Here is a 10,822-nt window from a genome sequence, read left to right as displayed (position 1 = left end):
GTTAGGTTAAACCGGTCGGTTAAAATCAATTGGAAATCGGTTAGGATAAACCGGATTAATTAATTAATTAATCAATTAATTAATTAATTAAATAATTGATCTTTGACCAGCGGGTTGACTTTTCCGTAAATACCCGTTTTAAACCGTTCGAAAGGCGTTCTGACTCGAAATTTCGATCTGATTTCAGATTTGGAGTCCATTTGAGCAGCTGGAGTTCATATATACCACTTCTCTTCATTGCTAAGGTGAGGGCTACTCCGTTAAATCCCGAGCTAGTTTAGTACTACCGTTATGGAAAGTTTAGTTTCGAAACATGATCCGTCTCTGTGAATCGAGTCTGTTTGAGAGTCTTGCTTGTTTATTATTATTATTGATTGTTAAACCGGAAATAGGATAATAGAGGATTCAACGGTTGATTGAAATGATTGATGTTAAGAATTGTTATATATATGTATATATATGCGAGTCCATGTTTTGGAGATTTGCGGGGTGCAGAGACGTTTGCACTGGCTGCCTATGTTTGAGGAGTTTTGCGGGGTGCAGAGACGTTTGCACTGGCTGCCTATGTTTGAGGAGTTTTGCGGGGTGCAGAGACGTTTGCACTGGCTGCCTATGTTTGAGGAGTTTTGCGGGGTGCAGAGACGTTTGCACTGGCTGCCTATGTTTGAGGAGTTTTGCGGGGTGCAGAGACGTTTGCACTGGCTGCCTATGTTTGAGGAGTTTTGCGGGGTGCAGAGACGTTTGCACTGGCTGCCTATGTTTGAGGAGTTTTGCGGGGTGCAGAGACGTTTGCACTGGCTGCCATGTTTGTGGAGATTTGCGGGGGTACAGAGACGTTTGTACTTACGACGCCTTAGAGATTTGCGGGGTGCAGTGTGGACTACTGTGCTAGCGACGCCTGTAGAGTTATATATATTTATATCCTTATGAGGAAATGTGATATGCTATTATCGCATTGGTTGTATCATGTCTAGTCCACTAGACATATGTGATTGTTCTGTGTGGTGTAATAGGCACCGTGATTGTCTCATGCTAGAGCTAGGCCTACATAGTTGTAGTGCTATGAACTGAGTCAGTGGTTTGCGGTTTAGCATCCCATACCTCACTGGGCGATTCCCCTGTCGCTCACCCCTCCTTATTTCCCCCTTTCAGGTGAGACCGATGAGCAGGAGGGATTTTTCGGACCGGTGCTATTGGGCTTTTGGGCTTCTATCGTTTTATCGATTTTATCGTTATCGGGCCTCTAGGCCTTTGGACTTTTATCGTTATGGTATTTCGTATTTTGGATTCTCGGTTTATGTCGTACCTTATGTTTCGGATTTTATTTTATATTATGGAATTCATGCGTGGATGTGGACTTTCAAATATTTATATATGGATATTTAAGATATTTGTATTTATCGAAGTATTTTTACTATTTCGAAAGTGACGGGTGTCACAATTTTATTCAGCAAAAGGAGGAGCAATAGTACCCAACCAGAAGAAGAGCTAAACGAGACCGGGTTTGCGGATAAAGGTGCTTAGAGCAACATTATCGCCGTATGAATGCAAGTGCATACATTGTAGCTACATGCATCCAAATCTATTTTAATTTAATTTCATAAATGCATTGGATTTTATACTTAAGTAAGTAAGAAACAAATTATTTTCCCGTTCCACTAATTATTTTCTTCCTCTTTTTCCTTAAAAGTTTACGCGTTTCATTTATTTTAACGTTTCATATCACCAAAGGAAAATCTCAGTGCAGACGTCTCTATAAATTGAACTCTCATGAAAGCTTCGAAAGAACATCAAAGCTTTCCTCTACGTCTATTTTTTTGGTAAAATTTCCTTTACATCTATGTTTATAATTTAGCATATTTTTATTTTCCCTTATTTCTGGTAACGTTTATAAACTTATCTTTATACATTGCGTTCCCGTGGCAGCCATGACGGATCTAACCTTAGAGCTTAATATCAACTCAGCAAGTGACCTTGAGTATGTCAACCACATCACAAAGATGAACGTTTACGCGGTCGTAACCCTTTTGGGCGACAAAAAGATACAGAAAGTGAAAACCGCGGTAGATCGCCACGGTGGATCTAACCCTAACTGGAATCACGCCGTCAAGTTTGCCGTCAATGAGAGATTAGCCAGAGAAGGCCGTTTAACACTCGTCGTGGGATTGTTCTCCGGTCGAGTCCTAGGCGATAAAGATATTGGTAAGGTCGAGATCCCGTTAGTTTACCTCCTGCCGTCAACTAACGGTAACAGTAATGGCCATGGGATGAAGTTTGTGACGTATCAGGTGAGAACTCCGTCTGAGAGGATGAAAGGTTCCTTGACTTTCTCGTACCGTTTCAATGGGGTAGCCGCTATTTTCGGTCCCGTTCACCAACAGGGACCAACGTCGTGGGCTCCTCCACCGAGTCAGAATGGTTATGGGCCGTATCCTTACATGTCACAGCCACCACCACAGACTGGATATGGATACGAAGGGCCGCCGCAGTATAGGAAGAATGAAGAGAGGTTGGCGAAAGCTGATCTTCTTGTTTCAGCAGTGTCATTACTTCGTTAGTGACAACAAAAAATGTTATTGGCCAAGACAATTTCCATTTTATATATTTTGTTTTAAACGAGGAAATAATAAAATTGTTAGTCTAGATGGTTAAGATGATTAATAAGAGCCTATCAGTCTGACTCAATTGAAAATATTGTTTAGTTGTTTTGTATCTGTTTATTAACGTAATTAAGCTCTTTAGTTCTGTAAAACTCATAACCAAGAGACCTATAAAATAATTGAACCTTAAAATTAAGTCTCTTCTGGCAGATCAAAAAGAGCAAATTAAGAATAACAGAATGGTGTGTTGAAAGAATGAAATTTGTATATAGCAAAGGAAGTTACAATCGAGCTACCACTTTCTAATTGACTTGTGTTTTGTGACTTATTGCTCCTAAATTTCTAAACCAAAGTTTACATCCCAAAAGTAATTCTATTCATAATAGATTCGGAATTATCTCTAAAACTTATTCTCAATAAATCCTTTTACCGTTAGCGAGTAGTGGGAGAGGACTAATTTTACCAACAAACGTCTACTATTTTTTGATCAACGTCCAATTTTTTATATGTCTACAAAAGTATTTGACAAATTAAATATGTATTCTAATATGATATGTATACTCTAAATATGGTATTAATTAGTTTACAATATAACTAGCCAAATTGACGTATTTTAAACTAACGTTGACTCAAGAAATGACATCCATATTATTCTTCTATAATCTTGTAAGGTCAGAAGATGAAAAATCATTTGTATATTTTTGTGTTCTTTACAAGACAGAGCAGAACAAGATTATCTTGAAAATGTCTTCCTGACGGTTGGAAAACGCCGTAGAGAACCAACCTTTCAGCTCAAGATCACATCAGTTTATAAGTTGTGGGAAAGGATTATTTTTACCCAACGAAAGTATTAGAACATGTTTATTGTAGGTCTCTTAAGTTGGGTCTCTTAGTATAATATAAAATACAGCCTCTTAGTTTTTAACTAAAAAAACTAAGAGACGTCTCTTAAATAAGAGATATAAGAGACGTCTCTTAGTTTTTTTAGTTAAAAGCTAAAATACCGTATCTTATATTACGACCCAACCTAAGAGACCTGCAATAAACATGCTCTAAGGCTCTAATCTCTTTTTTATATGGTACAAAAGTATTTGACAAGAATATTAATGTGTATTATAATAGTAATTATTCTATAATATGGTTTTGATTTATAATATTACTAGCCGGTTGACAAAAAAAAATGTCACTAGCCAACTTGATGTATATTGAAGTAACGTTGACTCAAGAAATGACATTCATGTCACAAGATCAGAAGATGTCTACAAATAATTTGTTGTTGATTCTAAAAATGACAAAGTTTGATTCGTGTTTGCTTACAACATTTATATATATATCGGTCTACTTTACATTTGCCAAAACACAGAGCAAACAAAGACAATCTTGAACATGTCTTCCTCAGGATTGGATAACGCCACAGAGAACCCAACTCTTGAGCTTAAAATCACATCAGCTAGTGTCGAGAATATTGATGCCACAGACAAGATTGACGTGTACGCTGTCATTTCGATTAACGGCAGCGCTACTCAAAAGAAACGATCGGCCAAAACACCCATTGACTACGACGGGGGTTCCAATCCGACGTGGAATCACACCGTCAAGTTCTCCTTCAACGAGAGAGAAGCCAACGAAGGCTTACTGAATATCAAGGTGGAGTTGTATAGCTATTGGCTCGAAGATGAGAATGACGTTTCTTTAGGAGAAGTCAACGTTCCGGTTCAAGAGCTTCTTGCTACAAATCCTCTTCCACCGTTTTCTAACGGTGACGTCAGCAAAATGAAGCCGGTGACTTATCCTATCAAGTTCATCGGAGAAACAAAACCAAATGGAAAGCTAAGCCTGTCGTACCGTTTCAAACCTGCCCCGGTTCATGATCTGTATCCTACACCGTTAGAACCGGTTTATCTGCCACCTTTTGTTCAACCCGGTTACACAAACCCAGATCCAGCAAGATTGGGCCAGCCCGTTATATATACCCCTCAGTGTCAGACTCAAACCACTGTGACAGAGCTAACCATAGAGCTCGTGATCAAATCCGCCAACAACATCAGAAACGTCAACGTGTTCGATGACATGGACGTATATGCTTCCGTTATGATCTGTGAGGGCAAGACAACAAAGCATAAGACCAAAACCCCTATCGCCTATTCTGGCTTTAAATTTCCAACTTGGAACCACGCCGTTAAGTTTTCCCTGGGCGAGGAAAAGTTAGCTCGGGAAGACCGTTTTAGCCTCGTTGTGGAGTTGATGAGCCACCGACGTGTGATGGGAGATAAACATATTGGAAAAGTTAGTGTCCAGATTCAAGAACTTATTGGTTCTAATCCGCCGTCGCCATGTACTGACGTTGATATTAACAATATGAAGTTGGTTACGCACAAGGTGGGAGGTGTGTACGGGGAAGGAACCCTAAGCTTCACATATAGGTTTCTTGAGGAGCAAGTTGCAATTCCGATTGTGCCAGGCACAACACCCCAACCTTTTATTATGTATGTACCAGTCCCACATCATCCCTATGGGTCAGCAAACCCGGTTCATGGAGCTTCGGGTTACATGGCTATTCACCCAGGGGTAAATATTGGGCCAAGTAACGGTCAAGTACCAAATTATATGCCACCCTCATATCAGCCACATGAATACCATCAATATTCACACTCGCAGCTGCAGCCGCAACCACAACCGCAAGTGCAGTTATCACCACAAAAGTTTCAGAATCAACCACAACCTCAGGTTCAGATTCAGCAGCAGCCACAACCACAACAACCACTACCACAGCGACCGACACAATCACCGGCGCAAGGGCAAGGAGTACAGCCACAAGTGAAGCCACAAGGAGGGAGTGTCGCAGCCCTAGGACTAGGGGCGGCCTTCGGCCGAGTAATAGGAGGAGCTATACTGAGTGAAATAATGTCTAACGAAGTAAATCTAAACCTATACGAAGTTTAAGCTTGAGCCTTGAGCAGGGGGCTGGTTCTTTTCGTAAGTTATGAATCATACTACTGACCAGTCCATTGCAATGAATATTCAGTTATTGCGATTTCTAGTTTCGTTTTTTTCTTCCTTATGTTTGGTATTTGGTTTCTTTGCTTGTTTGCGTCCATGAAAAGTTGAATTAGAAAGGTTCCTTGAGAGACCGTGTGAGTTGCTGTCGTCAGGTATGTGTTGGCTTGTTTCTTTTGTGTGAAAGTTTTGGCGCGTTTTGACCCATTCACTTTTTTTTTTTTTTAAGCATAGTATTAAGTATTTTTCAACATCTGCTGTTGGCTATTCATAAATATAAATATTTATATAGCGTCGTGCAATCCCATAAAGTGGTGTGAAGTCCCACAAAGCGTTGTAGTTGTCAAAAAAGACATTAACCAATTATCATGATGTACTTACTCTAGGGTCTAGGCAGAGCGCAATAAAAGGCAGTGCTACTAACACGTGGTACACTGCACAAGATTGATCAGTTTTTTACAACCGAGATTCCTCTTTCCGTCAAGACGAACCCAAACTCGCAAGTACGTACCCTCCTCCAAATGTGGTTTCTTACGCCACACCCCTCCACCCAAGACCGTCACGCGACAACACACCATAAAAATTAATGGTTCAACTAATGTCTTTCAGCTTGATTTTTAAAGTTATACTCTCTCCGGTTTTTTATATAAGTCTTTTTAGAGTATTTTTTATGTTCTAAATTCTATGATGTTTTCGGTTTTCTATGTAAAATTTATTAACACTTAATGTTATATGACCAATGATAATATACCTTCTTTTTTATTATTAGTTGATTTGTGGTTAGTTAAATAATTAATGATTGTTTAGAAAATATAAAAAATTAATGATTTTTTAAACTATGTGCACAATTCTAAAACGACTTATATTAAAAACGGAGGGAGTAATAGTTATTTTCTAATTCAAGGTCCTTTGTAACTTAAATCTTTTTCATTTTTCTGCATCATTCAATAACGAATATCCGTCAAGAAAAATAAATTAGTTCTTGTTTCTTATATCGAATATCCAAAATACCAAGTCTTATACATTGTTGATCCGAACTGTCCATGTATTTTTTATCTCTCTCTTCCCTTCTGTTCGCCTGGTACTTGCCTTCTTGTGTAATGTATAAATTGTGTTAGTGGGACACTACTCAACATAGACATATGTTTACTATATTTCTTTGAAATTGTCTAAATACACGATTTGACCATCATTTAATATAGGTTGATAAAAAAAAAACCATCATTTAATATTATCTTAAAATTTATACATGTACTTTTTCTTTGAGAAAAGAAAAATACATGTACTTTTAACGTTTGCCAAATATAGAGATATAATACAAACTTTTAGTTTTATGTAGAACTATATATTAGTTAAATATAAATTAAAACTTTAAGTGGTTACAAATTTGATTACCAATAATTTTTACAAAACAAAGATATTGTATTGTTTTAATTTACGTAGTCTATAATCAGTCAAACTCAATATTAAAACTCAAAAAATTATTTTAGTGTTCAATATCTTTCTGTGATAAACTTCCATATAAATTGTTTTTTTTTATGTTAAAAACTTCCATATAATTTGTTCGTAGTAATTTTCTATTTTCTTCAATATGAGCAAATTTGAGATATATATATATATTGGTTGCACATCTATGTTTTTGACACCTTTGTTGAGCTCTGTTGCAAGAAATAGCTTTATTTTATTCAGTTACCGTTAGTAAGTGGTGGTAGTGAGTCGGTTTTTATGTAAAACAAACTCTTGTTTGTACATACGGCGAAATTTTCTGCGTGATAATACGATATGTACCCTACAACATGGACGGTTGGTTAATTTTCTATAATTTGAAGTATATATAACTACCGTTGACTCGAGATATGACACCCATACATGTTATCCTTCTATAAGTTTTGTAACTTTATAATTAGAAATGTCCTCACACAAACTTGTATATATATCTTTTTCTTATTTTACATTTTCGAAGAGAGTACAACACGAGACTTTCTAAATATGGCGTCCTTGCAGTTGCAAAGAGCCATAGAGAGCCCAACACTTGAGCTTAAAATTGTATCAGCCAGTGACCTAAGCCATGTTGATGCCGCAGACAAGATGGGCGTGTACGCCGTCGTTTCAATTAACGGCGAAACTACTCAAAAGACACAAGCGGCCAAAACGCCCATTGACTACGACGGTGGTTTCAATCCCACATGGAATCACACCATCAAGTTTTTGTTCAACGAAGAAGCTGCCCGTGAAGGCCTATTGACCCTCAAGGTCGAGTTATTTAGCTATTGGCTCGAAGGGAGGGATGACCTATATTTAGGAGAAGTCAACGTCTCCGTTCAGGAGCTTTTCACCACAAACCCGCTTCCACCGTTTGCAAACGGTAACGTCAATAAAATGAAGTCGTTGACTTGCCCTATCAAACTCACAGATGGAGGATGTACCAACGCAAGCTTGAGCCTCTTGTACCGGTTTAAGCCAGCACATCCAGAGCATCAGGATCATTCCCCATCGATTGGTCAACCCGTTTATCCAAACCCGGATCCAGGTAATCAGCTGGTTTTATATTCGCCACGAATTCAAACGGGCACAACAAAAATGGTTTTAGAGGTCGTGATCAAACACGCCAAGGACATCAGAGATGTCAACGCCTTTTCGGTGATGGATGTATATGCCTCCGTTGCTATCCTCAAGGACAGGAAGGTGAAGGACAGGATCAACACCCCTGTCGATTTCGCCGCTGATACTAACCCAAAGTTGAACCATAGGGTTAAGTTTTCTCTCGATGAAAAGTTAGCTCAAGAAGGGCGTTTGATCCTCCTCGTGGAAATGATGAGCCACAGGCCTTTTCTTGGTGATAAGGAGATTGGATTTGTAAGACTTCCTATTCAACAGCTATTAGCTTCGAATCCACCTACTCCGTTAAAAAACGGTGAAGGTAACGGTATGAAGTTGGAGACGCACGCTTTGACGGGTCCTTATGGGAAAAAGGGTGTCGTGAGCTTCACGTATAGGTTTCTTACGGAACAAGTTACATTTTCAACGGTTCCACCACCATCAACCGCAACGTCCCAACCATATATGTATCTACCGGTCTCGCCTCACTCATATGCGTCGTCGGATCCGAGTTACGTGCCTGTTCAACAAGGTGGAAATGCTGGGCCAAGCAACGGTCTCGTACCAATTTATATGCCAACGCCATATCAACAACCACATGGCTACCAACAATATCCAACACCGCCGGCGGCTCAACCGTATCCGCATCCGCAGCCACCACCACCACAACTATAGCAGCTTTCCTCGGTCACCACCGGATACACAAGAAGCATACTATGTCGTACCCGTACTTTTTTTTTTTTTGTTTTGTTAATTCACCCGTCCTTTTATTTTAACAACTGCAATATAAAATGTACTCAGTTTTTTTATTTATAATTAAATGGATTTGATATTTTTCCTGCTTATAATTTGTAAGAAAGTTTTTGCTTATTCAGTTCATGTTTTGCTCATCAATTTTTGTTAGCTTAAATTGGAAAACCCAACCCGGGGCCGCATTCAACAATTGAAATATCAAACTATAAACATGCATCACACACTTATATATTACTCTTGTTCACACTCAACACTCAACTTTCGATGTGAGATATACCACATGAACAAAGTAAAACAAACAACAAAAAGAAATGAAGTTAGTACTTGCCAAAAGTACAAGTTTCAGAGTAAGTTATGTCTCCTGCTCCAACTTTTTTTTTTGTGTGGCTTCACTGTTGGTTTTGCACAATGTCTACTGTGACTAATGTGGCGGCATATTTGGAAACTGTTGGTGTCCGTGTGACTGATAAGACGGTTAATCAATTGCACGAAAAGGGTCAATCGGCCCCCTCGAGCTAATGACTCGTCTAGGGAGAACCTAATGGCATGGTCCCATATTGGGTCTTTGTAGACACCGAAAGCAATAGAAGTATTGCTCCTGTTCTTAATTATTGTTCCTTCACGGACAATAACCGAAGCGTACATGTCCATACCGTGGATCCAGCTTACGTCTTTTATGTCCTTGGCCATTTTGATCACGAGTTCTAGTGTCAGTTTTGTCACGTCCGTACATGATCTTCCTGAATCCACGGTTGGATAACGAATCGAGGAAGAGTAATCTGACAGAGAAGGGTACAAATTACCAGCTAGTTCCCGTTTAAACCGGTACGAGAGGCTCAGCTTTGCTTCGGTTTCTCCTTTGGCTTTAACAGGGAGAGTCATCAACTTCATTTTATCCACGTTACCGTTTGTTAACGGTGAAAACGGATTTGAGGCAAAGGCTCTTGAACCGAGATATTGACTTCTCCAATTTCCAAGTCAACAGACCCTTCCAGCCAATAGCTATATATATAACTTGACGTTGACGGTCAATAGACCTTCATGGGCTTCTTCCAGCCAATGGCAGTTTGTGTTTGATAATTGTCTCCTATAATCGAAACGACGGCGTATACGTCCATCTTGTCCGTGAGATTTGTATGGCTAACATTAGTAGCACATATGATTTTGAGCTCGAGACTTGCGTTCTCTCGGGCAGACATTTTTATTCTGAACTCTTGTTTTTTGTTATGTGCTGAACCAAGCAATGATATTTATATTCAACTTATGTGAACATTTTTTTTCTTTTTGTAAAGATACTTATGTGGAAAAGAGGGACTTTTAGCCTTTGAGTGGCAGTTGAGCCTCACGCGCTACTGTTTATTTTCTCTCTAATTTCCAAAACGCGTTCGTAAGGGGCGGAGGTTACGCGAATCTCCGGCATCTCCGTCGGTGCTCACCGTGACCTCTCTCCCACCGGAATTTGCTCTACGAGACGGATTAAGCAAGATCCGGTCTACTAGGAGGTGCCCCTCGGATGTGCCCTGGTTCGTGGATCAGTCCATTGGAGCCAACCAGCATGGAGATCAGGACGTTCTGAACAATTTGACCGAGGTTCGTTCATTCGACCGTACTGATCAGACTGACCGAGCCGTCCCGCGTGCGTCCCGATTGGAGCTTCGGCTGGAACCACGTCCAGACGACCTAACCGACCGAACCACAGCCCGTCTTCCCCGACCAACTCGACATTCTAAAACCCACGGTCGAGCCAGAATTAGCTTGGATCGTGAAGAAACCAAAGACGGACATGCATTCTTATCTGGCGGACCATCCGGACAGTCCCGCAAGCGTCCTTATCTTTACCCCGTGCATCCATCTGGTTCGGATGAACCTGGACA

At 39.8% G+C, this 10,822-nt stretch overlaps 2 protein-coding genes and 1 pseudogene across 6 annotated transcripts; all 3 read left to right on the top strand.

Moving 5' to 3' along the window:
• Nucleotides 1–215: 215 nt before the first annotated feature.
• Nucleotides 216–2,741, top strand: LOC106304378. 5 transcript variants are annotated; one of them, XM_013740786.1, is made up of 3 exons: nucleotides 216–245; nucleotides 1,452–1,820; nucleotides 1,927–2,741. In XM_013740786.1, the coding sequence occupies exon 3, from the start codon at nucleotides 1,929–1,931 to the stop codon at nucleotides 2,556–2,558; it is 630 nt and encodes a 209-aa protein (XP_013596240.1). In that variant the 5' UTR covers nucleotides 216–245; nucleotides 1,452–1,820; nucleotides 1,927–1,928; the 3' UTR covers nucleotides 2,559–2,741. The 5 variants fall into 5 exon arrangements, with proteins under 5 accessions (XP_013596240.1, XP_013596243.1, XP_013596242.1 ...); XM_013740789.1 differs by lacking the exon at nucleotides 216–245 and having other exon boundaries at nucleotides 1,155–1,516; nucleotides 1,732–1,820; XM_013740788.1 differs by lacking the exon at nucleotides 216–245 and having other exon boundaries at nucleotides 1,155–1,539; nucleotides 1,732–1,820.
• A 716-nt stretch (nucleotides 2,742–3,457) lies between these two features.
• Nucleotides 3,458–5,543, top strand: LOC106303276. The gene is made up of 2 exons (XM_013739595.1): nucleotides 3,458–3,470; nucleotides 3,964–5,543. Exons 1-2 carry the CDS (start codon nucleotides 3,458–3,460, stop codon nucleotides 5,541–5,543), a joined length of 1,593 nt encoding a protein of 530 aa, XP_013595049.1.
• A 1,963-nt stretch (nucleotides 5,544–7,506) lies between these two features.
• Nucleotides 7,507–9,017, top strand: LOC106304942 (annotated as a pseudogene).
• Nucleotides 9,018–10,822: the final 1,805 nt, after the last annotated feature.

Source organism: Brassica oleracea, chromosome C7, assembly GCF_000695525.1.
Source record: "Brassica oleracea var. oleracea cultivar TO1000 chromosome C7, BOL, whole genome shotgun sequence".
NCBI lineage: Eukaryota > Viridiplantae > Streptophyta > Magnoliopsida > Brassicales > Brassicaceae > Brassica > Brassica oleracea.
This window is presented reverse-complemented; position numbering and strand designations above follow the sequence as displayed.

What these genes read in the sequence shown, in the direction of transcription:
- LOC106304378 (XM_013740786.1), top strand. Translation starts at nt 1,929, where the DNA reads ATGACGGATCTAACCTTAGAGCTTAATATCAACTCAGCAAGTGACCTT.